This window comes from Acipenser ruthenus, chromosome 29, assembly GCF_902713425.1.
Source record: "Acipenser ruthenus chromosome 29, fAciRut3.2 maternal haplotype, whole genome shotgun sequence".
Lineage (NCBI taxonomy): Eukaryota > Metazoa > Chordata > Actinopteri > Acipenseriformes > Acipenseridae > Acipenser > Acipenser ruthenus.
The window spans coordinates 9,575,415-9,603,393 of record NC_081217.1 but is presented as its reverse complement, the minus strand read 5'-3'; the positions used below and the strand labels follow the sequence as shown (position 1 = coordinate 9,603,393).

The following is a 27,979-nucleotide window of genomic DNA, read 5'->3' as shown; positions in this document are numbered from 1 at the left end:
TACCGCAGTGAAAGGGTTATTACGACTGCGAGTTACCCAGAATTCATTGTACACTGCAACGTAGGCAGACACGGACCAACAGTATGGCGGCCGTCTGAGGAATAAGATATCGATAGGGGTTTTTAAATATTTTTAACACCGCTTGGGACAGCTTATAGCAGAAAAAAGGGAATTATTTCGTGTTTTTATTCCGAGCGTTTACTGGGTGTAAGGTAAGACTTTTTTTCCCCCCATTTTATGTATTGTGTTACCGGTATTGGCTTTGTGTTATAGCATTGAAAATTGAAACCAGCTTCATTTCGCCGGTCACTAGATGAGAGCTACAAAATAATAAAAATACAATAAGTATATTCGGTTTATGCATATTGACACATCCGTGTTTTGACTACTTGAGTAACTGGAATGGAATTACATCTCCAGTTACCCGTTTAATTTTACTATTAGAACGTGATTTTTACGAAATAAAGACCAGACGATCACTGGTTTGACGTTGTCTAGTTTTATACATAATTGTGACACGTCTCGCTTTAAAACCCTTATTTTAAATAGCGTATCAGTTTGTTCTTGTTAGTACACTGACTGCGGGTATCAGAAATTGAAATGCGCGAAGTAAATGCTTTGTATCGGTATACAGTACCGTACCTTGGTTTGGATCTGAAACCGTTTCTAATTATTAAATAAATCGCGTAGACACGTTTCTTAATCCTTCCATGGCTGTTAAACAGAAACCCTGGATAAAATGAATGAAACGGTTTTGTTTTGTCCAGGGTTTCAAAGAGTGTTTCCCCAGTGCAGAGTGTACAGGTGGCAGTTGTGCGGTTTTTCGGTTTATTTTGTACTTGGTAAAAAAATGATTTTTGTTTTTGTTGTAAACTCATACAGTAGCAGAGTTCTGATTTTAAGTTTGATCAATTATATGTGTGTTAGTTACACTTTTTTGTTCTGCTTCTCAGACTGGGGACAGAGCTTGGATGTATAATTCATGTCTAGATACGCTGTAATAGTGTTAGGCGCTCTCGGTGAGCGACGTTTCAAAGGAAGAATGAATCTTGGCCCCGCTTACTACGTGTACATTGTGGGACACTGATAGTGTATGTATTGCACATACGGCTAACCCGTGACGTATGTACTGTACAGTAATAGTCAGGCAGGATCAGTTATTGTGGTGTAATACTCAGTGTTTGGGGGTGTGCAATTTTTGAAAACCTTCATGTCCATGTGACAAAATGCTAGACAAATCTATTTGTACTTCTTAAAAATCTACTTGCCCCCTCCCATTCGCACAAAACACACACAAAGTAGAATATAACTTGTAGGATTGTGGTTTTATTTAACAGTGAACACAATCAATCAATTAGTGACTAACAAGGGCGGACCTAGCTTTGTAGCTTGACTGGTTTACTGAATTCTTCAAGATACACAAAAGGTTCCCTGTGACCTCACCACAACACATTTATAACACACTTTAAGGAAATGTTCCTTTCAGTGCATTTTAGAACACTGGCTAGTCAATTTAAGTAACATACTAAGAGTACAACTATAATAAGCAATAATTGGAGTTAGTCAAAGATAAAAAAAAAAGCTTCTGCCTGTTTTTTTCCACTCCTCTATAAGATGAATCCAACTCGTGATGTGCAGGTGTTTTAGTTTGTTGCATCACAGATACAAAATCATTGCCAACTATTACTGCAGCTTTGTGTAATAATGATTTTTCTTGACGTTCTTTCAGTTTTGTAATGGCTGAACCCCAGTTTTATAAAGGACTTGTGTAGGCTATAACCTGTCAAGTTTCTCTACATTTTTTTTTTTTTTTTTTTACTATTTTTCTACCAAAATGCATGTGACAGTACATTAGGCTCCATCAAATTATGCGAAGACAAAATATGTTTTTTTCTTTTGTTTATTTCTATTATATACTTAAAAAAAAAAACAAAAAAAAAAAAAACAGTGTACAGCATTTTAGAGCTATTTTTCCTCATCTAACATCTTGTCCCATGATGGCTGACAGGAACACTGCTGCAGCAGGGTGATCCTGGTTTCATACTCTCACTGAAAAATAAATACATAATTAATACATAAACACATTGCCGTGAGATTTACAGTCTGTATTTTATTTTAAAATAACATATTGTACATAATCTCATATTACCATTTCATTTCTAATCATTATAAACATATTTGTCAACCATCATGTTTTAATAGTTTCACAAATCGATGGCGTGTGCATGTCGAATAAATAACTAATATCGCTTCTGTTTAAATCTAATATAATAATAATAATAATAATAATAATAATAATAATATAGGCTTAGCATTTGAATCTAAAAAATGTCATTATGGTGCTTTTTCTGCTTTTAAACATCCCAATAAGTACACGCTTGACCACAAAGTAGACTCAGAAATCATTTTATTAATTAACCCGTTTTTTTCTTATCCGCTACCTTAGCGACTGGTGTTTTTTTGTTGTAACTTTACTAGATTGTTGCATTTAAATGTCAGGTTCATTCATTCAGAAAGCAGTATCACTTATTTGCTAATTTACAAATTAAGCCCTCTTGGCAACCATTTCAGGGTTTCTTTGTAACCAATAGAAGAGCAGCTTTTTTCACAGCTAGCCAATCAGAACTGATAGGGGTGGGATGTCAACACTTTAAAATGTTTGTGTAGGTGCTAGACTTCCGCAATTCAGTTTTCAGAAACTTGCGTGGCTCTATAAAAATATACCCGGAGTGTCTTTCTAGCAACCAAATGAACATAGGAAAACTAAATGAATAAAAACTGTTTGTCCAACAGACAAAGAAAAACGACAAACCGTGTCGACCCTGTGAACAGGACAGCGTCACTCTGACAAGGCTGTTACGACCAGGAAGGGAGACTCAGGTTTATACTTAAATATAAAAAAATGTGAATTATTACCTATCAAAAATTGTACTGATTCGTTTATATCAGAAATTCCAATTAAAAACGAAATAAACTATTTAGGAATTATTATAAATAAAGATAAAAAAAATTAGGTGCTCTCTAAATTTTAATTCTCTTATTGAAAAGACACAACATAAATTAAATCTATGGTTGCAAAGAGATTTGTCTCTGAAAGGTCGGATTTTGCTTACTAAGGCTGAAGGTATTTCTCGGCTGACTTATGCAGCTCTTTCTCTGGATGTATCAAAAGACATCAGTAGTATGGTTGATAGAATCTTATTTAACTTTATCTGGAAGAACAAAACTCATTATATTAGAAAATCAGTAATAATGAACAATCATGAATCTGGAGGACTTAACTTTCTTGATTTTTCTACCTTAAACAATACCTTTAAAATAAATTGGATTAAACAGTTTATTAAAAATCCATCTTCAACTTGGAACTTTATTCCTGCATATATTTTTAATAATCTTGGTGGTCTAAGCTTTCTATTAATGTGTAATTACAATATTGAAAAAATTCCCATCAAGTTATCAAATTTTCATAAACAAATGCTTCTTTCTTGGTCTTTAATTTATAAACATAACTTTTCTCCACACAAATATTTCATTTGGAATAATAAGGATATTTGCTATAAGCATAAGTCCTTATTTTTCCCCAATTGGTTTAATAATGGCATCATATTAGTTACTCAATTGTTTAAATGTAATGGTAATCTTCTTAACTATACAGAATTCTTGTCCACCTTTAAATTACCTATTACAGCAAAGGAGTTTGCCATTATTTTTGATGCTCTCCCTAGAGGAGTGATCACTTTACTGAAAAATGATTTGAAAGCATTATCTTGCCCTCCACCTTCCATAGACCCTTGTGAAACTTTTATTGGAAAATATTGTTTAATAGATCATTCTAAAAATAATAAGCGTATAAGATCTCTTTTCCAAAATGATCTAGGCTAGTATCCATCCCTTACGTTATTTCATATTGGGACGGGTTTATTGAAGGTATTGACTGGAAAAAAGTTTGGATTTTATCCAACAAGTACTTATTAACTAACAAAGTTAAAGAAGTTTCTTATAAAATAATACATAAATGTTATCCTGTTAAAAACTATTTAAAGAAACTGAAACATGGTATCGACCTGAGCTGCTCATTCTGTAAGGACTCCACTGAAACAATGTTGCATTTATTTTGGAATTGCAGATACTCCAGATTTTTTTGGAAAGATGTAATTACTTTCACCAACAATAATATTAAAAAAGAAAAAAACCTTAAATTTCATATTGGTAATGTACTGTTTGGTTTCACTAACTATAAGACCAGTGAAAATACTGAGTATTACATTATAAATTTGATTATTCTAATGGCCAAATTTCAAATTCACAAGTGTAAATTCTCTAATCAGAAACCTTTCTTTTTTCTTTTTGTAAAAGAAATGGAACAGTACATTAAGGTTATTAAGATGTCCAATAATAAAAAAGCTTTGAAGACACTTCATGTATGTAACCTATTTAATATTTTTTTGTAATTGTATTATGCCCACCCCCTGGCTTCCATTATAATATGTTCACTATTCTGTGTTTTTTTTTCTACTTTCTGTACATTCTTTGTTTATTTCAATAAAAATGCATTAAAAAAAAAAAAAAAAAAAAAGGAAAGGAGACTCGGACACAGAAGCTGCAGTTTAAAGGGCTAATGCACACTTTTAATAAGAGATAATAAACAAAACAATTCATATACTTTTAGTGGTCGTCCGTTATTGATTTTCAAAGCCGATACCGATATATTAACCTTTTCTGTGCTACGGACGTACCTGGTACTTCATGATTAAAAACATGGTTTTAAAAAAAAAAAAAAAAAGCTGTTTTTACATAACACATTAGGTCAGTGGCTTTAATTTCATTATATTACACTGATAAAATATATTTGATGTGATGCAGTTGTTTAATGTAATTTACAGCCTGTTTGAACGCAGGCAGTGGTTGTCTTTGGCTTGTACTGTGAAACATCACAAATTAATTTAAAACAATCTGTGTGTAACTTTTGTTTTCAATGAGAATTGATAATAGAAAAGGTTTATTTTTGAGTAGTAGGTGTTTTGTCGAGCTGTGCTTCATGAAATCAGCTTTGAAGTAGCATCTGAGTCTACATCTTGTTTTGTTGACGTGACGGTAGCGGAAGATACTTCCTGCTCCTGAATGTCACATGACACCATTGTACTGTATCGTGTGTGGGAGGTACTTGGTTGCTTAGTCAGCGATCAAATGGTAAAAATAAACATTAGGAACCACGTGTTTTTTGTCTAGAGTTACTGTGTGTGAAACCTTGTATCTCAGACTTGTGTCTGGTTTAGTTGGTTGGAGAGACACTGTTAGGAAAGTGACATTGAGGATACGATTGAACTATTTTACATATTTTTCGAATACTGTATCTTATTTTTGTAATCGCTGTAGTCATCTTTCTTACTTTATAATTTTATATTAGATCTAATTTCATTTTTCTACCTACCCCCAAAAAACATGTATTCATCATTGTATAGTTCATCTGATTTCTTTACTGCTAGGAAGACCATCGTATGGTACAAAAAACCTCATGGTCCAGATTTCTTTGTACAACAGCCATGTAGTGTACAGTACTCCAGAGAATCGGCTGACTTTTCTGGACTTTCGGGAGATTCTGAATTGCACACCCCTGGTGTTAGTGCAATACTATTCTACATGTAACTTTTCTTTCTTCCAGGTAAAATGGCGAGTCCAAGGACAAGGCGAGTTCTCAAGGAGGTCCGGACGCAAGATGAGAACAGTGTAAGTGTCTTCACACTAGAATCTTGAAGCTGTGAATGCCTGAGACTGCTGGGACATTTCAGTTGACCTATAAAACTGGCTGATTATCTGCAGTGGTTCACACTGCTGTGCAACAGGATTCCTACTTCCATCTCGGATAGGGCATTTAAGCAGCGCTAAGTAATGCTTTAAAATACATGTTCTTAGCTTCTTTCAACGACCACAACTGTCAACTGTTACCTGGTCTGGTGACACATTTAGATGCACTAGGAGGCAGCAGCAACTTATCACTTTGTCTTTGAAATACCTGCCTATTCCAAATAAAATACAAGAGAATCCCCCATGCTTTTGAAGAGAAGGGGATTGATCCCTGCATGTGTGGTTTTGGTTCAGTTTTCAGTTCTGTAACACTAGTGTCTGTTCGGTTTCCCTGCAGCTGTGTTTCGAGTGTGGCGGGTTTAATCCCCAGTGGGTGAGCGTTACGTACGGAATCTGGATTTGTCTGGAGTGCTCGGGGAAGCACAGGGGCCTGGGCGTGCATCTCAGGTGAGGGGGCAGGCTTGTCTTGTTTTGCCTTTCAGAGGTATTGGATTAAATAAAGATGTAGGTTAACCTTTTCAAACTGACTGTCAAATAGAATGGTTATCTGTTTTATTTGCTTATTTTTGTAATTGTTTTAACTATCATTGTTCATTTCATAAACGTTCTGTGCACTTGGATCTTCCAGTTTTGTGCGTTCAGTTACGATGGACAAGTGGAAGGATCTAGAGCTGGAGAAGATGAGAGCCGGGGGCAACGGCAAGTTCCGAATGTTCCTGGAGTCTCGGGATGACTACGACCCATGCTGGACAATGCAGGAGAAGTACAACAGCAAACCAGCAGCTCTGTTCAGGGACATGGTAACTCCTACAAGCTTTCAGTTACAAGCTAAAGTGACTGAACACTGAGGCTGTTAAAGACCGGTGACTGGCATATACAAGATGCCTCTGTCATTTATTAGCCCCCCGCTGGAGATGAAACCCCTTGTGATGGGATAGTGAAGGCAGTTGTATGTACATATGTCACACTTCACAGATTTCTACATGTATGTGGAAAACCACTCATCCAAGTGTCAGTCTTGATAGTCACATTATTTAGAATACATTATTGATATCAGGGTTTAGGGGTGTCTGTCTGCCCCTTCATTCACCCGTCTGTATGTCACTCTTACATTTTTGCACATGCCTCAATCATTGCTGATCAGATTATCATGAAACTCGTCATTCTTATTCTGTGCCCTTCTGTACATCGTGGTTTATCCTGGCCATCATCTTTTTCCTCTACAGCCATGTTGGGTGGTGGAGGGATGTTACTGACATACTTGTTTGTATTGAAAAATACAAGTAAATCCTGTCTGGGGCTAGTGAAAAGCAGTGACTGCTTTGTGCTGGTGACTAATTTTTACCACAGAAGGCTTGTTTGTTTCTGTATCTGCATAAACCATCTGCAGTGCTTTTATTAGTGGCCACATCCTTGACGCTTGGTAAAAATCGACCCAACTCCCTGAACACTGTTCTGGTCGAAGCTTCTAAACTACCTGTTTCAATCATTTCTGTGCACAATACATAACTTTCTACAGCGGTTGTGTGCATTGATGTTTGTACTCCACCAAATGCAGAGATGCCAACTGCTACGGTTTGGCCATAGTAACTAGGGTTTTCAGCCTCTGCTACGGTAATACGGGCCAAGTTAGACTTGTGTCATTATTGTTATTTATTATTATTTATTTCTTAGCAGACGCCCTTTTCCAGGGCGACTTACAATTTTTACAAGATAAAAATTGTTCCTGTGTTAATGATGGTGTGAGTTTCCGCGTTCCCATTTTTTGTATCCGATTCACGTGCTGTGATTGGCTTGTGGTTAAAAAAAAACACGCAGTACCTAGACCATTTACAATGGGACATGCACGGTAGTCAAGGCTTTGCCACTATGAAAAAAAAAAACAAAGACGATCAGTGATTGGACGGCCAAGATATAACAAAAAGCGCCTCGGCAGCAAGCAAATGGTAAATAACAGCAGTAACTTTTTCATTCAATTTTTAATAAAGGAAATGGCAACACAAAAAAGACCACGGCTGAATTCACAAAGGTTCAAAGAGGATTACACCAAGAAGTATACATTCATAAAAAAAAGTAAGATATCAGACCATCATGCTTACTGTGAGTACTGCATGTGCGATTTAAGTGTCAAGCATGGGGGAATAAATGATATTGATGAACATGTCAGATCCTTGAAACACGAGAGAAATTCACGGGGAGCTCAGGAAAATAGATCATTGGATTGTTTTTTTAAAACGGATGGCGCGATTGAAGCGGAGACTCTTTTTACGAACTTCATTTTATAGCACAATTTACCAATTGCTGTTGCAGATCACATAGGCCCACTTGTGAAAGTGGCTTTTCCTGATAGTAAAATTGCTTCCAAGTATGGCTGTGCGAGGAGAAAAACAACAGCAATCGTTGAAACTTTAACATATCTTTCAGCTACTGAACAGGCCTCGGTTTTGAAAAGTAATTTTTTTGCCATTGCAACCGACGGCAGCAGTGACATCGAGACTCAGTTGTACCCAGTTGTAATACGTTACTTCAGTGAAGAAATTGGCAAAGTGGTAACGCAGCTGCTTGCTTTACCATCATGCGAGGGTATATCTTTAAGACTGTGGATACAGTATTGAAGTCATTTGAAATACCGTGGAAAAAGTGTGTTGCATTTGGAGCAGATAATGCAGCTGTAATGCTGGGTGTACATAAAGGTGTAGCTGCCTTTGTAAAAATGGAGAACAATTCTGTCCATGTACAGGGTTGTCCCTGTCGTTTAATTCACATTGCTGCCCAGTCGACTGCAAAGAGATTACTAGCAAGAATCGACAAACTCCTGATTGACATATATTACTATCTAGACAAAAGTGGCAAGCGGCACAAGCACTTGAAACAGTGCCAGGACTTGTGTGGCACCGAAGCAAGAAAGATTCTGAAACATGTGAACACCAGGTTTGTGCTTAAAAATAACTTGTATGTGTATATGTGAAAAGTACTGTACATTAAGTCCCTGTCTACACACACAAACCGCTTTCTAGAAAAGCATTCTAATTAATCCAGGTCAGAGCGACCATACTAAATACTGTTTCTGATTTTAATGTGTCGATAAATTATTAAAATAGTTTGGTTGTAGTTCCTAGCAGCGCAGTGTAATACCATACGTACCATTTGATTTTATTTAAATAACGGAGATGTCTTGCCTTTTCCATGAATTACTGTAGGTGGCTCAGCCTGGGCAAGTGATTTGATAGATTGCTGCAGCAGTGGCCAGCACTAGTGGAATTCTGCAAAGTAAACAAAAGTATAGACCTAAACTATGCTTTCATTATACTGTATTATATCATTTTAAAGAAGTGTTTTTTAGTTTGATGGTCAATAATGAATGGTAATTGTTTTCTGCATTTCATCAGGTCCCAGCAAGGTAGTTAATAAAGCCAAGTCTAGTGAGCCAGCCATGACTAAAGGGCATCCACGCAAGCCATCCTCTGCAGTTGCAGAAGCTAGTGAAAGTATGTGTAACTATTTTGTGCTGCCAGATTAGATTTATTTTCAAAATACCCTGTTTGTTTGGTGTGTATTTATGCACATGGAAAACAAATAATTTGTACCTAATTTAATCAGAAAATACATTTTGTGTTTGACTTTTTTTAGACAATTGTACGTTTGTTTGTGAAAACGTCTTATGGTAATGTGCTTTCAATTATTGGTAGGCCCAGTTGTGACCTCAAGTGAATTGTTCAATGATACTGGCAGTGTGAAATTGAAGGCTGGTAAGGTGTCTTCTGCAACTAATCAAGGTACCATTTAATCTGTTAGTACAGTCTAGTCTATTATAATGGAAGATTTTAAAAAGAGTAGTTACACTAATCTTTCTTTTAAAAATAGTAGCTTCTATTTTTTTCTATTTGTGTGAAATTACATTTTAGTTTTATTTTAATATTTGTTTTTAAACGTAGTCACTGTACAGTCACTATGTATTTTTCTAGTATTACAAAGATCAGCAATATTAATTAATGCAAACTAACACTACATTACTAAAATGATTAAATGTAAAAATGAAGATTACAGTAAAAATAATAACATAAATATTGTATACAAAGAATGGAAGTATAAGATACCTATCTGTAGACTTAGAAAATCTATTGCTTGTTTTTCAGAAAGGTTGAAGGAGAAGATAGTTGTTAGCAAGAAGAGTGGTGTAAAACCTACAATACCAGCTAGCAAGCCAGACACCAGGTTCTGTAGAATACAGCGCAGCCTAGAAAATCCCCTAGTGAAGCTAACCTGTCTGTTTCTCCAAGCCTCCTTACCATGTTTTAAGGGCTTAAATGCACTTCTGCAGAGAGAAGAGCCATTTATTCAGGTTCTAAAACGAGAATTGGATTCCTTGCATTTACTCCTTCTCAGCAAATTCATTAAGCCTGTAGTAATCACTAGTGTGAGGTCTACAATCACAATTAATGTAAGGGATAGAAAGAATCAGAGGGACAGAGAAGATCTAGTGATTGGCACCAAAACCAGACGGTACTTAGAGGAATGCAAGGAGGGAGGGAAGCTCTCTAAAGAGGAAAAAAATATATTTTTTAACTCTGTCAGAGAGTATTACGCAGAGGCCAGTTCTTATATTACCAGCAAATTGCCATTGCATGAGGCGCTCTTAAAACATGCAGATGTGGCTGACATGCTATGAAGCTGTGTACAATAAGTCTGTACTGATGAAGTGCAAGAGTGCCACTTATACTAAGTTACATATGTGAATAAGCCATAACATTGACTGGCCATCACCAACACTGAATTGTGTACTTTAGTTTACATTTTTGTATCCTTGGCATAATAATCTGTAGTGGTAAAAAGCTTTTTTTGGCTGAAATTAAATGCCTTTTTTGCTTAGTTTCTAGATTGAGAATTGCCAAGACTAGCTTATATGCCTATATTTTAGTTCAACTTTAAGTTATAGTATTAGGTACAGTTTTGTGATTATATATATATATATATATATATATATATATATATATATATATATATATATATATATATATATATATATATGCAGTAGTAAGAAATGTATTTATTGGTACAAAGATGCTAATGCATATACTTCCTTGTACATAAACAATAAATACTCTGTACTGTGAAAAATGTGTGCTGAATCTCCTTGTCTACTGTTTTTTGAAAAGCTGTAATTTGAGTCACGGTCAAGAAAGAGGTCTTACTGGGGCACAGACATAAAACTATGATTTTAATAAAACCTGTATTTTTATGACAATTAAATAATTAGCTCTGAGTTACATTTCTGTCTAAGCATTATATTGTTGGATATTGATTGATTTTCTCCTTAAGTTCATGAAGTGAAGGGTATGCTAGGGTTTGCTAGGGTTTTCTTGATACTTCGTTCACCAGGTGCTAGGATTTCCATTTTCAAATGTTGGCATCTCTGCAAATGGATGAATACGTTTAATTTATACTTGGTATCAATACATGTGTTTGCCCATCCTTAAATCTTTCAGCACTAACTTATATATAGCAGTCTGCAGTTTTGAGTGCAAGTTTCTTTCCTGGACCTGTATGAACCTGTATAGTCTTTAAAAACAGTTAGACACATTTTAAAACCAGCTAAAACCTTGCACACTTCAGCCGTTCCCCATTGCATAACATACCTCAGGTATTTCTTAATTGTTCCTGCTAAAGTGCTCAGCATTTGTTTTTTCAAAACATCATTTCCTCCACTTTCTTCCTGCAGGTTGCTACTTTAGCTGAGGGGAAAGAGTGGTCTGCAGAGACCTCCTCGGCTAACACCTGGGTGCCACTTCAAGCCAAGCCAGCCCTGCCATCAGCTCACCGGTAAGGAGTAAGAGAGCAGGGCTTGTTTCAGTATTAAATAAAACGGCATTATTCAGCAAATCCTCATGCATTAAACTCCTTTGTCCGTGTGGATCATCACTTTCATCTCTGGTACTCAATCCATCAAGGGGAAGCATTCTACTTTTTAAAAGGTTACTCGCACATCTTTATGAAAATAAACCCACAGATATCACCCACCTGCTCCAAATGTAAATATTAATTGTTTGCTTCCCGCTGCAGCAGTTCTGCAGGTCCACCCCAGAACTCTGCTTCCTCCTCTGATAAAGCCTTCGAAGACTGGCTGAGCGACGACGTCAACTCCTACCAGAGGTAAGACCTGAAATGAGTTGCACTCCGCCTGGCAAGCTGCGCAGAGACAAAAAGTGCAGTCTCTAAGATTTTCAAATCCGTTTAAAAAAAGAAAAACTCGGCTAGCCTCTGAAGGTGTAATAAAGACAGCTCTGCTCCACCATTCACAGCAGCTTAGGCTATTGTAAACAAGGTGCCCCTCCTAGATACCAATCCGGTATTGTGTCAGACGAGTGTGACGTCCGGAGCAGAGCATGCAGTAGAGGTAGCATTTCTATTTAATGCTGATCATGCTACTGAATCATATTACCTGTTTTATCACACCGACACTAACTTGCATGTCATATTACCTGCCCTGTAAACACCACGGGTAGATCAATCATTTCCCTTATTGAACTGGCTGCTCTAATGTGTTCTGTGTGTTTAAGAAAGGAGTTTCAGACAGTTAGTGACAGAGGTCATTGACCTTCTTTGTTTTTTTTGCTGTTTGGGCAGATGACATTTTCCTGTCCGCTGTGTCCCCTAAAACAACCCCCAATCTCTCTTTATAGTTAGGTGTATTATGTATTGTTTTTGTACGTGTTGTATATGTTCTCAGTGATTTGTTAATGATTTGGTAAAATATTGAATTCGCCTTGCTAAATACCTCTTTATTAGTCTATTCAGCACTGTGTTTTTGGTGCAGTTCTGAACATGTAAGTTACATGGGAATTTTATAATTGCACTAATATTATTAAGGTAAATAGAAAACTGGGTGTTAGGTCATTGAAGCCTATACTTTCCATCTTTGATTTGAACAAGGATTACTGTAATTAATATGGGCAGCAGTGTGGAGTAGTGCTTGGGGCTCTGGACTCTTGACCGGAGGGTTGTGGGTTCAATCCCCAGTGGGGGACACTGCTGTTGTACCCTTGAGCAAGGTACTTTACCTAGATTGCTCCAGTAAAAACCCAACTGTATAAATGGGTAATTGCATGTAAAAATAATGTGATATCCGTATAATGTGAAATAATGTATAATGTGATATGTTGTAACAATTGTAAGTCGCTCTGGATAAGGGCGTCTGCTAAGAAATAAATAATAATAATAATATATAGCCGCACTCCGATGCATTCCACACAGCTTTTGTCATTCCCGTCATGAGTTTGCTCCTATGGATAATGAGCAGTGTTCTTAGCACTACATTTACTTCACTTAGCAACATGCAGTATCTGAAACACACTATGGGACACTGGGAGCTAGTGTTTAATTGAAGCAGCACAGATCTGATTGGTTGTGACTCTCTCCGCAGTGGCGGGGGATACAGCGGTGGCGAGGAGAATCGCTATGTTGGTTTTGGAAACACTGTCACTCCACAGAAGAAGGAAGATGACTTTTTTAATAATGCCATGTCATCTATATACTCGGTAAGCAAGTGAAGCGGCACTGACAGGTGTCCTGGGGTAGTATAGAAGTGTATCTGATACGATGTATTTATGATGGATCATACGGCTGACAATCTCTAATACATGCATAGTCTTTTATGTGGTCCAACATGAGATATTTCTGGTATGGTATGCTTTACCCTTCAGACAGATCGATGATGCATATATATATTTTTAAATATCAATTTTTTTCTTGTTTGCAAATCGTTCCTTGTGTTCTATTACATTTCCACAGGAGGGGTTTTATTGATTTTTTTTTATTGATTCATTTTGTTTAATGACCTGGGAAAGTGCTTTGAACTGTTACTTCAAATTCCAGTGTCTCCTTCCACTAGTCCAGTAATTCTGTTTCCATGCCTACCAGTTCCGACCCTTGATCCTTTAAAAAGCCAAAGCAAGCAGATTCTATCGGTAATCCCTGCATCTGACCCAACAAGCACAATGCAGACTGCAGAACATATTAGATTGTATAACAGTCATTTAATTATAACACTATAGATTGACGTGTCTGTTACTCAAGTAAACCTGCTGTAAACATGGCAGAGGCTCTGTTTCTGAAAACCTGAGTGGTCAAACTAAATGGATGCCATTTGAAGCCTTGGAGATAACATTACTGGGATGAGGCAGTGTGATTTATAATGAATAGTTCCTTCAACCTGGATATCTGCACTTCAGAACAATCCAAAGCAGTTTCTAGGCTGTACCAAAATCAATTCAAATCAATGAGGTATGGCTCTCAGAACGATTGCAAATATTACAAAAAGTAAGGGAAAGTAGAAAAAAACGATGAGATGAATCCATATGAGCTTGTGCAATGCAAGCTTTTACTATGACCTGGATTATAGAGGGAAAAGGCTTGTGTGTGACTAAGCTAACCATAAAAACCTGGATTGATTCAAACCTGATCAACAGGAGTCCTCTTTCCAGTTACATTTGATTGAAGTAACGTCTTACAATATATGGCAAGGGGGTGTTGAAATTAAATAGCACAGCTGAAACTGGGAATCGATAGTAATTTAGTGTCCCAGGTCAGTTCACATATCGGTCTTGGCATTCGTCCATTAGAGTATGGAATGTGACTTAAGAAACAAACATTGATTTTTCTTATTGATATTGTAAAGCAAGTCAGTTTCTCCTATGAAGAGTTTTTGTATAATTCTGTTTTTATAGAGCTGACAGCTAGTGCTAAATAAACAGGTCAGATCCATACACTGATCAATCACATATGGATTGTTTGGATAATTAAACCAGTCCTTGATTGTTCAGGTCTGTTTCTGAAGCACTCCACAGTTTGTGCACATGGTCGACTTTAAACTTGTCAAAGCAAAGCAACACATGTAATACATTCCTTGTCATTATTATGCTACACATCTATCTTAAATCGTTACACAAGTCCTGGCTGTCGTCTCTGCTGCGGATGAAATCTCCTGTGAATGAGATATAGTGGAGGCGATCATGCGTATGTATTGCATATATCTGGAGAACCATTTACCCAGTTGTCATGGAACTTGGTATTAAAGAGGGGGGGGGGGGGTGCTCTGTCTTTTCATCCATCTGTCTGTGTGTCATCTTTGCGTATATCTGGATAAGTCATGAAACATACAGTTCTGTACATACTCTTTATATGTCATGGTCATCCACGTTCTCCTCATCCTGAGAGCTCTGATTTTGAATTTACAGCAGCGGTGGAGGATGAATGTTATTGACATGCTGTTTCCATTAAATGATTTATTGCTGCACATATGCATCAGTATGTGTGCCACACTTTTACAGTTTTAGAGAGTTACCCCTTTTATAACGAGGAACCGTAGATAAGAGGTTGTGCTTTTCATGTTCCTCCTTATGAGAATACATGGGCTTGTGGAAAAGCATTCTGAGGCAAATGGGAGCCCCAAGCATACTGACTTCTAGCTAGTTTGACACTATAAAATCCTGCGTTTTAAAGGGGGAGCACTAGATCTAGAGAAGCACTTCTCTCACTGTGATGAAACCTGCTTTGGACGTTCTTTAGCACACGTTGTTCAAAGCATCAGCCTGTGGGGGATGTATGGAGGAGCCTGTCTGTCTGTATAAATTATTACAAAAGTATTCCTTTATACAATTGAACAAAAAAACACTAAATGCCATGTCAATTTTTCCACAGGGTTGGAGCAGTTTTGCTGTCGGTGCAAGCAAATTTGCAACAGCTGCTAAAGAAAATGTAAGATAACAGTAGGTTGGCTGCGTAGAAGTAATAAATAATTCTCATTCCTTTTTTATGTACTGTATAAATATGTACAGCTATTGCCAAAAGTTTTGCATCATGTGATCCAAAAAAGTCTACCGGAAGCCATAATAGTAGTACAGTATTTCATGTTAGATTTTGAAACGTTAAGTTTGTGGAAAACTATGAAGCGGTATGTAATTCAGTATGTTAACATAACATTATTCTGCAGGTTTAATTCTATAGGGTGATGCTAAACCTTTGGGCATAGCTGTATTTGTTTAACAGCAGGTGGTTTGCTTTGTCTAGTGTACAGTACCAGGGTGTATCTATTTATAAAGCATGATCAGCTGGAATGCAGGTCAGCCTGAATGACTGACTACCTTTTGAAAGGTGATCAAGTAAGATAAACAAAATGGTTTTCTGAACACCTGTTAAGTCATTTGGTTTTGCAAAGGTTTCTTGATTTTAGATGTTCAAAGGTATGTGGGTAAGATTTCCCTATCTCCTGTAAATATCTGGGTCTTTTTATGGCCAAAAGGAAACCACATGGAGTATCGCTACCTTGGAGCATGCTCTTGATCTCCTATTTTTAAAATGGTATGTCAGTGCTGTCGGTGGAACTGTAATTCAGCGACTGACTGTAGGCCAGAGGCGAAGTCCGTTCCTCTGTGCTGGGAAATGCTTCAGGCAATGGGATTCTTTAGAGATTTATGTCCAGCTAGCGGAACACTGCGGGCAGTTCTTGGCAATAACAGGATCATATGTTTTTGTATTTCAATGTAGTGTAACTTAATAAAGTATATTGTAACCCATAGTTAGAGGGTTTAAATAGAAAAAAAAGATTACTACCCTAAGGTTACTTAAGAGTAAAGTGTATCTGTATTACAAGCAACAAGATACACAATTACTGAAATGGGGTAGGGTTTTTATGTTTAACCCTCTGAGTGATTAACACCTGTATAAACACTATTCTGTACAATCTGCAGTTTGTATTGTACCCTAGTGGTAATGCATATGTCAGTTTGTCACGCTGGCATCTCATTTTATGGTGGGAGGGGCATGTATTTGTACTTGTTTTACCCTAAATGATTCCATGAAAGTTTTATTTATTTATTTTTTTTAAATCTATCCTGCAGACAACAAAACTTGCAAGTCAGGCGACTCAAAAGGTAATGTAACTTTCTTTTTTTCCCCCCCTGTGTTTGTGTTAGATTTTCATTGCCCTTAGACAGATGTGTCGGCTGATGAAGTCACTCGCCCAGATGTCTGTCTACTTGACTTAGGGGTTGATTTGATTAACCTATACACCCCCACAAAGAGCATTTTATAGCCTTGCCTTACCCCAGATTACCCCTTAAAATAAGTGGTGGATGTAATGCAGTTCCTGTGTACAGTAGGGTGATCAAATCAATCAATAGTTTGTGTTTTTTGAGCGATAGTTTTCTTGTTAGTGCTTTCATAGGAAACGCATTTACAAAGCTTTAATTCAGGAGTTAGGTAAAGATTATTTTTTTGGTCAATAAAATACAGGTTTATATTCATGAAACATAGACTTTTAAATAGCCAGCAGCAGACAAGAACCGTTTTTATGCGTATCAAACTTTTATTTTATTAATCTAAACTGACTTTAAAAAGCATATTCATTCTTACTAAATGATTAGTTCAAGCTTTGATTTAATATATGACTGAGTTGTGTATTTAAAGTTAATGATATGTGCAGTCCTTGTGCAGTGTTGTTTTGGCATGATCTGTTTCTCACTGGAATGCCAGCGTCTCTTGTTCTAATTCGTTTTACCCCGAGAGAGCTTCCTGTACATGTAGCTCTTTTGCTGACCTGCTCCTTTTGCCTTTTTCTGCAACCTTTCTCATGGATTAAGTTTGGGGGCTATAGGCCACCTCTGGAGACGGTAAAGAAGCGGTGTCTCGCTGTGCATGCCTCGTTTGTTCTCCTGTTGGTTTTTTTTTTTTTTTTTTTTTTTTTTTTTTTTTAAGTCTAGCTATTTCCCAAGGCTAATTTGTCAATGTCTTGTTTTCAAAAGATTTTAACAGTGCATTTGAAATTGTTGACAGACCCCCATCTGTCTCTTTTTTCATGCTCTGTTGTAATCTCAATCTGCTATTCACTGATCTGAACAAATAAGAGGGGTTGAGTTCAGGCCTGTGCTCTTTGAAGAGGTGAAGCAGACCTCCGGGTCATGTCCCATGTGTCTAAACTCAACAGAGGGATCAGAATAGTTTTACATTACCGATAATTAGCTGTACAGTACTGCTGCTTTCGTGAGCTGTTTCACAGGGCTGTAGTTTGACATGAATATATGTGATTGCAGAGCCTAAAAAGACTAAAGTTGCTATGGTGAAGATCTTCTCATCGTTGTGTTTTATCTGTATATCACACTCCCAGAGCCAGATTTAAATACACTTATCCTTGTGTGTGTAAAGATTGGAAAATAATCTGTTCTCACAATATTTCATTTTGTGTCTTGATTGAATGAATTTTACTGCAGAATTCTTGATACTCAAGTCTGTAAGCGTTTAAACAGCACTTGGTAATCCTGTGCCACATACTATTTTACTAAATGTACTGCTTATCAGGACCTGGCATTTAATAGTATATTGATTGCAGTTGAATACTGCATGTGGAAAATGTGAAATAAATACAAAGGTATATACATAGGACTATACATAATAAATCAAGTTTACTTTTTATTGGAAACATGACAGTTTCAACTGTAAACAACAAAACGTTCAATTGTTTTATTAGTTAAATACAGATTTACAGTTCCAAAGCTAAACCAAATAAGCCTCTCTGCTCCCCAAACGCTTTTTTTTCTTTTCTCTTCCTGTGTGCAACCTACTTGTACATGAACAGATTCTGTGTTGAATAAATGATGTGTCTAGCTGCTGTCTGGCTCTGAGATTGAAAAACGAACATAGTGGTCTGTTGGGATGTCTTCAATGCAGTACAACACTTCAAACTGAATGTCGTGTCCCTTCAGCCTGGGGGGAATATTAAATACTTTACTTACTAACTAACAATGCTGCACACTGCCTCCCCTCTCCCTGTTACACTGTAACACCAGTACATGTGGCTTGCCTGTAGGTGTGTAACTGTGTTCTGGTCGGCTTTGCATTCTAGATGGCATTCTGTGACGCTGCACTAGTTTGAAAATCCAGTAGACTGAATGGAATCCGCTGTCTAAAGAGAACCCTGTAATTTCACTCCATTTACCCTGGGAGATAGTAAGGGTGTAGGAACTGAGGTGCACTCCCTGCTAGTGGATATGAATAGAGGCCATCAGTGCAAGTACACCAGGTTATTTTGTCTTGTAAAATCAATCTTCTTTTCTTAGCATACATTTTGTTGCGCCCCCCCACCTCCCGGATATAATTTATAAATGTTGAAAACGCGTATCACAAATTCAACATTTTAAAATCATTAAAACATTTATAAAAACATTATCGTTCAGCAATTAAATCTGAAAAAATAAATCTAGGTTTTCACAAAAAAAAAAAATATATAGATATATATTGCCAGCTAAATCTGAAGCTAACATGCAAATGAGCCCCTGCCCATTGAAGCGTTTGATTTGGCATTGTGCTGCAGAGCTGCCCTTGCACTCCGAGAGCCAGCCCCTCCGCTTCCCTGCCTCTGCATACAGTGCCAAAAGAAAATGTACAAATTTCAGAACTCTTAAGAATGTGTTTAACATTCATTTGTGTATTTAGCTAAATCTGTATTTTTTATGGTTAAATCTAGGAAAAAATACACAATTTACATTCAATCCGGGAAAAAACACTGGTTAAAATAGTACTGCTGTTTTTTTTTTTCACACTTGTCGCCCCACACATCGAAGCCTTCATTTCGTCTCTGATCACTGCAGTTTCACTGACACTCGCCACTTCAAACATCATTCCTCCGATTCTACAAGTCCTAGAGTCATCGTAAATGGCTCATTTGAAAGGTAAGAACTTGGACGAATTAGCTGTCATTTATGTATTTATTTAAAATGTTCTATCCTTTTATATAAAAAACAAAAATATATATTTAATTTGTACAGAACTGCCCCTTTAGTCATAGTCGTGCCCCCCCTTACTGACCCTAGGGAGGCGCGCACCACCGGTCTAGGGAACCACTCGTCCGATTGTGATGAAACCTTAAGACACCCGTTAGCACTGGGGACTGCCAGTTTGTCACACTTAACAGTTTTACACGTAGGTACATTTTACATTTGATCCACTTTCTTAAAGATAATGATCATGTGACCTACAGCACAGGAATAGGTTAGGTACCAGCAATCGATTTGCACTGTATCAAGAACCTGTTCACTGTTATACTCACTGTATGTCAGGATCTTCAATCGTGTTTAAAAAGGTGGGACTTAAAAGTACCTGCATTGATGGCTTTCCTTTATCCATACATGCAATAGTGCTAAATGATATAAATGATAAAAGAAAAGTCTTTCTCAATGTCTTTTTTTTGTAATCAAGCCTGTGAAGAATAATGCTATGCGGCTATCCCAGAGTCTACTGCTTTTTCTGTCAAAGACCTGCTTCCAGTTGTTGTTTAGTAGCTTAGCTGTGGCCGGTGTACAGAGCTTTGAAGTCTTGCACAGCTGAATCGGCCTAGCAGTCTGTCAGTGAACTCTATGTGCCTGCCTGTTCTATGTATGTGAATGTATGCAGACGCCCCGGTTGTCTTTGCTAGGAAGTCAAGCTTGGAATTGTTTTAATCCTCTGTCCTGGATGCTTTGTGGCAGAGCAGTGCCTTGGCATAGAAAATGTTGCTTGCGATTTTGAATACAATTCTGACTCTTATTTTCTTTTCTTATTCTGACTAGGCGACAGAGTTAGGTCAGACTATTAATGAAAATGTTATCAAACCTACACATGAAAAGGTAAAGGTGGATCTAAGTGTAGACAATATAATGGTAACTAATCACCTGGTAAGGTTGGGGTACTGGTATTATCAGGGCAAGTAAACAAGAGCAGGCCATCCTTAAAGTGTACAAAATATTCCAGTACATCTTACCCAGTATGCATTGCCATCATGTATGAGATATCACATTTTCCTATATGAAAGATGCAGGCAGTGTGGTTAAAGGTGAATTCAGTTTTTTTTAATTGTATTTTTTTGCTCATAAGTGAAGATAAAATGTTGATCGCTCCACGTAGCGACTTCAGCTTCACCCCTCCCATTCGTTGTATTATATTGAAACATGTCTGGAACATATTATTATTATTATTATTATTATTATTATTATTATTATTATTATTATTATTATTATTTGTTTATTTAGCAAACGCCTTTATCCAAGGCGATTTAGAGACTTTTATAAAAAATGTAAATCAAGTAAACGTAATAAACTCAAACAATTTATTGTTTAAGTACTTCCAATTTAATATGTCAAGCTTTTTTGTCAGTAAAATCTTTATACAAACCGAAACATTACATCACACGAGATTTCGTATTGGGCCACATTTTCAAAGCCTTAACTCCAGTTAACTCCAGTCTTTAATTAACTCCTGCTATCTGTTAATTAACAAAACTAGAACCAAACAACTAAGCTGTCTATTTCAACTCACTTTGGCAGTCTGTTTGTGATAATTATTATGATGACGATGTAGTTGCAGAATACTGTGAATCTGTGAAAGACTCAGACTCTGAATTCCGTGAATTCCAAAGAATTCTGTTATCTGCAGATTTGGACTGCCTCTATCGACAGGCCACAGGGAAGGCGAGCCAATGTGTGAAAGTTCTCAAGTTTACATAGCAGGCAGTTAGAATGTTTTGAGTTTTCTATTCTTGAAAAATAGGCCTAGTATAAAAACCTGATTCTGAATTGTTTTTCAGTTTACAAAAACTCAAACTCCCAGAACCACTCCCACGTTTTCAGTGTTGAGAGGGCAGCATTGAAAAGAGTGCATAACACATTAGCCAGTTTTTTTGTTCATTAACAGATATGAAACCAAAATGCCATTAAATATCAAAGACATATAGCATAATGTGGGCATCTTTGCATTCGGTAAGATTTACTGTAATTTTTTTGTTCGCTCTAAGACCTTTTAAATTGTTGGTTTTCTGTAACCCCACTCTGTCATTGAGAGATTTTTAAAAAATATTAATTCTGCTCAACAGTGTTTGAAAATAATTATAAGAAATATAATTACTATAAGAAATATTCACAGTGCTTGATATTTGGATGGAGGTTAAAGGGATGGACAGGTTGTAGCAAACCAACACTTATTATGGTGATTCAGTCCCATTCTGATCCCCACTAATCAAGTGTGTTTTATTTATTTCATTATGCACATCCACTACAGTTAGTTAAAAAAAAAAAAGTTAGTCGGGTTGTAATAAATCAGATTTTGGGGACATTTATTACATGATAATTAAATGTACATTAGGGGTGAGATGTACTGTACTGCTTGTGCAATGACTGGCAAAGTGAAACTTCTGCATTATCACTGCTGCAGTCAATGTGGTAAAGTAGCAAGCAGGGACAGATTCACACTCTGATACTCTTATATGTGTTTGCTGATTCTAGCACATTCAGTCAATTGCTTTACAAGTCTACAAATTGACTAAATTACTGCAAAGTAATGTACTACAGATGTTTTTTTCCAGTATGAATATTTTCCAAAGTACTAGAATGATAACTCACCCCAAATGTCTGTTTTGCATTAAACATCGACTATGGTGTACTTAATATAAAAGCAAGCACCGCTTTTTCTAAAGAGCAGTTTTAAAGCACCTTAAATGTAAGGTACACGTTCACTCTTTGTGGTAATGGTGTGAAATGATTACACGTGTGCCTGTATAATTCTCATTTTGCTCACCTAATAGTAACTGTTTCACTTGACCAGGTAAAAGAGGGCAAGATATTAGATGATGTTACGAGTGGTGTCGGCCAGCTGGCTAACAAGGTACGAGGCGTTTCCACACCAAGACTGGACACCCCGAGCCAGCCTCCGTATTCAATGAAACCCAGCCGGGAAGAGGACTGAGTCTTCTCTTAAAGATGTAGTGCCCCTTAAGAATAGTTTTATGTGATGTTGCAAATATGAGCAATAACAAAGATTGCAGTGTATCATCACTTACGTCCAAACCCCACCAAAAGCGCAGTTGAAAGGTTTACCTTTGATGTGGAGGCTGGCTAGGGGACATGGTGTATGTTTGTCTTTTCAAAAGTATTAATGGTTGTATTTCTTGATTATTTTGCTGCCCTGGATGTTGAAATTGTGGTAAGTATCTATTACTATTGTAGGCGAACATACTGCTGTACTGTAATGTAATTATTAGCAGTTGACCTCTATAGTTTATACGTACAGATGTTAGAAGGACTTTGAATGGTTGCTTTTGTCCAGTAGATCTAGCCATGATAACTCTAGATCTAGCCATGATAACTCTAGATCTAGCCATGATAAGTTTACACATGTGGCTTTGTGTGATACTGACATACATGTTCATTAAAGTCCTCTTATGTACGGTGTTCACAAAGTCGTTTGGTCTACATGGCTTAAGCTTCTTATAGTTTTATCTTCATGATTGTCTGTTTTTGAAGTTTATGGATGATCTGTCTAGAGCATCTCAAGTTCCACTGCACATGTGAAGAAAAGGATACTTGCAGACATTGGCTGCAACGTTTTGTCTGCTGGTATTGCTTATCATAGTCAGCATGGGCAATCAAACTTCACTTCAAATCCTACACAACATCCATGATGACTGTTTGTTCTCCGAATTTCCATTTCAAGTGAAACAGAATGGGGAAGATAGAGATCCACTTTGACTAATGTGGTGTGCATGTGCTTAGGGAACTTATGAACATCCTGCAGCTTGTCAACTGATATGTACAGCATTGATTTGAAGTGTGAGGCCCTGTGCTGCTGTTGAGATTTCTCTCTTCGTATTGTTTAAGGTCCAGGGCGTTGGCACTAAAGGCTGGAAGGATATGACCACTTTCTTCTCAGGCAAACCAGAGGACTCCTCTGATGGGTAATGGCTTTACTTACAATAGTCTACTGTGCTTTTATAGCATAGCTCCAGCTTAGTGTCACATTCAAATCTGTATGTGCTTTGAATTAGTCAACTACCACAGTTGAATAACACTTACTGTTTAGCTATTCACTGAATGTTTAAACTAAACTCCAAGACATCAGCCAGTAATGTTACTTAAAAAATCTCCTTCCAGTAACACACTGGGGCTGCCTTCAGCAGTCCAATTTGCAACATGATGTTATACAATAAAAGTGACACATATCGGCAACTCTTTGTGAATTTGCCTTTTCAGTATTTAAGTTGCCTCCTAGTATAATTGGCATGTCACTGTCATGATTGTTTCGTGTTAATATTGTTTCTGGAGAAGTCCTCATTATTAATAAATAGTGACTGCAGTTAAGGCTTACAGTGGAAAGCAGGTCCCCTGATTGATTGTTGAAAATGTGGCAGACAGTGGTGTCTATTGCTCCCCGGAGGTTGCTTTTTCAACCTAAGGGCAACAGTTTTCCACTACAAGCCAAAAACTGCAGTCCAATATATTTTGTAATAAACCTATGATGTCAGCAGGCGATAGTGTTTTTTGACTATTGACTGCTGAGTGACATCAGAGGGCAGTCGATCTTGGACTTGGTCTGTTTTTGTGACACTGTTAGCCAGTAAGGTTGTCCGTTTCAATCTTAGGGTTTATTCGAACGCAAAGTGATACGTGATTTTCAGACTGCCATTTTGTATTTTTTTTTTTTTTGTTCTCCTTGCCAGGCATGGTATGGGAGACAACTACCAGAACGTGGGCTCCCGTGATGCTTACCAGAACAGCAACGTGGCCGCTGACTCGGATTTCTGGGACAGCTTCGCCTCCAAGAACAAGAAGAGTCCAAGCAGCGACAGCTGGACCTGCGCAGACGTCAACTCTGCAGCTGAGAAGAAGAGCTCCGACAGCTGGGACAACGGGGGCTCGGAGACAGTGTCTAACAACAAGCACAGCACCGGAGACAGCTGGGAGGTCTGGGATAACAACTGGGAGAGTGCTGGGAACGGCAAGAGCAAGAAATCCCCCAAGAAGAGCAGCAAACCTGCTGCAGACGACAGCTGGGACAACCCCAGCTGGTAGCTTACTCTCCCCATCTCATCATCTAGATATTACATGGAGTTATCAAAGAGGACAGTTCATAACCTCACTTCTCATCTTCTGTACTGTGTGCTGGCAAGTGCATTTATTTATAAACTGTGGGGAGGTTGTTTTTTGTTTTTTTTTGTATTTAGCTTTAATAATGAGTGGTGGGTGATAATTTTTCTTCCATGCCCCCTCCCTTAAATATTTTTAAAAAATAATCTTTATACATTTCCATTCTGCCTATCAAGTTCAGTGACTTTTGTATGTTCTATTTTATTCTATAGTAGGATACAAAATTAAGACGTGTCTATGCATTCTTAGGTAAAACTAAGCCAGTAGACAAACTAATTCACCTGATGAAGGCATTGGCTGAAATGTTGCTTTCTGTATTATTACCTAAGAATTTACGATTGCGTGTTTGAAGGTATGGATAAACTATATGCATTCTTGCAGGACCTCTGGTCAGACATGAATAATACTTTAGTGATAATGACAGCATTAAAATCTTTGGCTGTATTCACTGAGCAATTATCCCACTGATTTTTATTTTTTTTAAAAAGGAAGCACCACGCTGATATTGCAAATAAACAACTCCATAGGTTCTTAATGCACCTTAGTATTTATTGGCTAGTTCTGTAACATAAGCCAAATTGTGAATATGCACACTTGTGAGTATTTTATTTCCATCACAACTGTCTGCAATGCAAACTTGTAGCCGGCTTTTTTTTTTATTATTTCTGTTTAGAGGAATCTATTCCATTCTTTTGTTCATACAGTGTTTCCCCTTCATAACGCTATAGACTAGAGCCATAGCTATGACACCATGCTATTTGTGTTCTTCCTGATAAAGAGAATGAAAGGGCAAGTGGAACGGAATTATGGGGCAAATGGGAGCCACGGCCTTGCTGCTTGATAAAGAGGGAGCACAGTGTTTTAAATCTAATTTTCCTACTCTTGGTTAACTGCAGCTAATTGATCATTTCTGAAGTTACAAAGCGAAGCAGCCCTCTCCTCCGTGTGTGTCGCATGTTTTGGAGTCCCCTGATTGTTTCCAGTTTCACTGCTATGCGCTGCGAAGCTCCCGGTGCACTGGGGAATCTAATACCTGGGGACCAGCATGAGAGGATGGCACACTTTAGTGTTGTGTCTTCAGAGAGGGTTCAAAGTGAAGATGTTGAACCCATTTCAGGGGAACAGTTATTGAAGCTCGTCCAGTGTAGGGAAAGTTGATTTTAAAACCTCAGTTTACCTGTGAAGTTATTCAATAGGCGCAGTGCTGACCAGGGCCTTTCTGCAATTCAAACATGTGAAAAAATGCTTTTAAAAGGCTATTTTTAAGTGAATATGGTAGGCTAAAGAAAATGAGATATTTTTAAAACTGAAATCAATGCTTTGGTTTAGCAATGGGTATGTTAAAATAAAAGAAAGGAGTTATCGTCTGTATGCCGAAAAGCTGTTGTGTATTATTGTTTAATTTAGTTTTTCCGGAGTCGTTGTAGTCCTATAGTCAGTTTTCAGTACATGGGATTCCTTTTTTTATTCATTGCAGAATCAAGTAAATCATAAACAGTGAAGTGCATTCATAATATGTCTCAGGTTTTTATGTTCAACAGCAGTGAATGCATATGCTTTAGTTTCATCTCAGTGTTATTAAAATTTGACTTCGGAGATTGACTGTGTGTTACAGGACAACTAGATTTAATTTAATTATGTATAAATCAATACTTGATTCACTGGTGTCTGTTTGTGTGCATTTGTGTAGTACTTGATATTTCTGGAAGGTGTATTGGTTTTAAAATAGAAATCCTGACCTCACAATTTGTGGCAGTTAATAATAATAATAATAATAATAATAATAATAATAATAATAATAATAATAATATGGGGTTTCCCAAGTTAATAAATATCCATATTGCATTCAAATTGATAATTACTTCAATGCCATCGGCTTTCATAACAAATTGCACTGGAATTAATGTAAAAAATATCAATCTGTATGTGTTTATTGTCCTCGGAATATTACTAAATGACAAAGCACTCAGAATATAAGATAACGCTCAACTCCGCTGTCCCTTGCCGTTGGCACACACTCAGCTGTAGCAATCCCCTACCACAAGCCCGCATCTCCTCTGGGGTTAAATGTTGTCTCCGATATGCCAAGCTCAAAGATTTTTTACATGTGTGCACATTGCTCTGTTTAAAAGCATGGTTGTCGGCCGCAAATTACAGACTCGGAGAAAAAAAAAAAGTGATCCCTTGCAAGAGTAGATTGTGAGTTAAGCTCTTGTATTGGATGTAAATCGGTTGTGTGTTCATCAGAAGGAGCAGTATATGTCAATGGATTACAAGTGAATCATTTATTAAAGGCTGGGTAACCAGTCTGAAACTAGAAGCTGGTAGTGATATCCCTACTCTACTGTACAACAGAACAAAGAACAAAAGACACTGATTATACAAAAAATGCATATTGAATATTGTCCTTGATATTCAAAAACAATAAAACCCTCCACACTGGAGAGATTCTGCAAAACTCCAGAATCAGGATTTGCTTAGACCAGGATTTCAAAGACTTCCGAAAAGCATATCCCCAAAAATGGGAATGTTGCAGTACAATCCCGTTTAGTTATAATAAAGATTATTATGTTTTATAGATGCATGTGTTCTTTAAAGACAGATGGCCTTTCTATACAGGTGGCCTTAATACAGGTTTTAATACAGCCCCCCCCCATGGACTTTAAATTATATTATAGGGCGCTTTTATTGTGAAAATCCTCTTGGCAAAAGTTGTATGCTATGTGGTGTTTGTATGCTGCATTTTCTTATATTTTCAAAGTAGATCAGTTAATTAAAAGTTTATTTGTTTTACTGTTTTAAGCCTGCCTCTTTTCCCTGTCATTGTTTACAATGCTTTTGTGTGTCTGTGCAGCACTTTACCAGGTCATGAACTGCTTGACTCTGTGCTGCATTTAATCATGTGGTCCAAATAGCAGATTTACGATCAGTACACTTTTTAATGTGTTTTAAAAGAAGTGATTACGTTATTGTTTTTACATTGTATGCTACTTTTTCAATAAATTCTTAGTTCATGTTTTATTTTTACTTGCGCTCGGAAATAGTTTTTTTTCATGTTCATTGCTGGGACAAACATTTTTCCCCTATTGAATACAGCTATGTGTCGCTATTTGAGTTCAAATCCAACAGCAATGAATTGCTGAAAACCAAGCCAAGCAGTATTGAATATTCAAATATTTGTCCCAGCACTAAAAAAAAAAAAACAACCTAAAAAACGCTTTTGTTAGATTTCC

At 37.1% G+C, this 27,979-nt stretch overlaps 1 protein-coding gene across 9 annotated transcripts; it reads left to right on the top strand.

The window, feature by feature from the left end:
* Positions 1-5: 5 nt before the first annotated feature.
* LOC117430853 (ADP-ribosylation factor GTPase-activating protein 1-like) lies at positions 6-27,952 on the top strand. 9 transcript variants are annotated; one of them, XM_034051399.3, is made up of 14 exons: positions 7-212; positions 5,663-5,727; positions 6,143-6,252; positions 6,434-6,605; positions 11,525-11,625; positions 11,869-11,955; positions 13,226-13,340; positions 15,502-15,558; positions 16,701-16,733; positions 17,442-17,471; positions 20,403-20,459; positions 22,429-22,488; positions 23,481-23,557; positions 24,320-27,952. In XM_034051399.3, the coding sequence occupies exons 2-14, from the start codon at positions 5,668-5,670 to the stop codon at positions 24,669-24,671; spliced, it is 1,311 nt and encodes a 436-aa protein (XP_033907290.3). In that variant the 5' UTR covers positions 7-212; positions 5,663-5,667; the 3' UTR covers positions 24,672-27,952. The 9 variants fall into 9 exon arrangements, with proteins under 9 accessions (XP_033907315.3, XP_033907290.3, XP_033907281.3 ...); XM_034051390.3 differs by having other exon boundaries at positions 11,866-11,955; XM_034051424.3 differs by lacking the exon at positions 22,429-22,488 and having other exon boundaries at positions 6-212; positions 11,866-11,955; positions 23,487-23,557.
* The last annotated feature ends 27 nt before the right edge of the window (positions 27,953-27,979 follow it).

Bases quoted from the DNA above. Each gene is read 5' to 3' on its own strand.
- LOC117430853 (XM_034051390.3), top strand. From the start codon at position 5,668: ATGGCGAGTCCAAGGACAAGGCGAGTTCTCAAGGAGGTCCGGACGCAA. The intron at 17,472-20,402 runs GTAAAGAAGCGG...TATTCTGACTAG, and splicing joins ATAGGCCACCTCTGGAGACG to GCGACAGAGTTAGGTCAGAC. The intron at 22,489-23,480 runs GTACGAGGCGTT...GTATTGTTTAAG, and splicing joins TCGGCCAGCTGGCTAACAAG to GTCCAGGGCGTTGGCACTAA.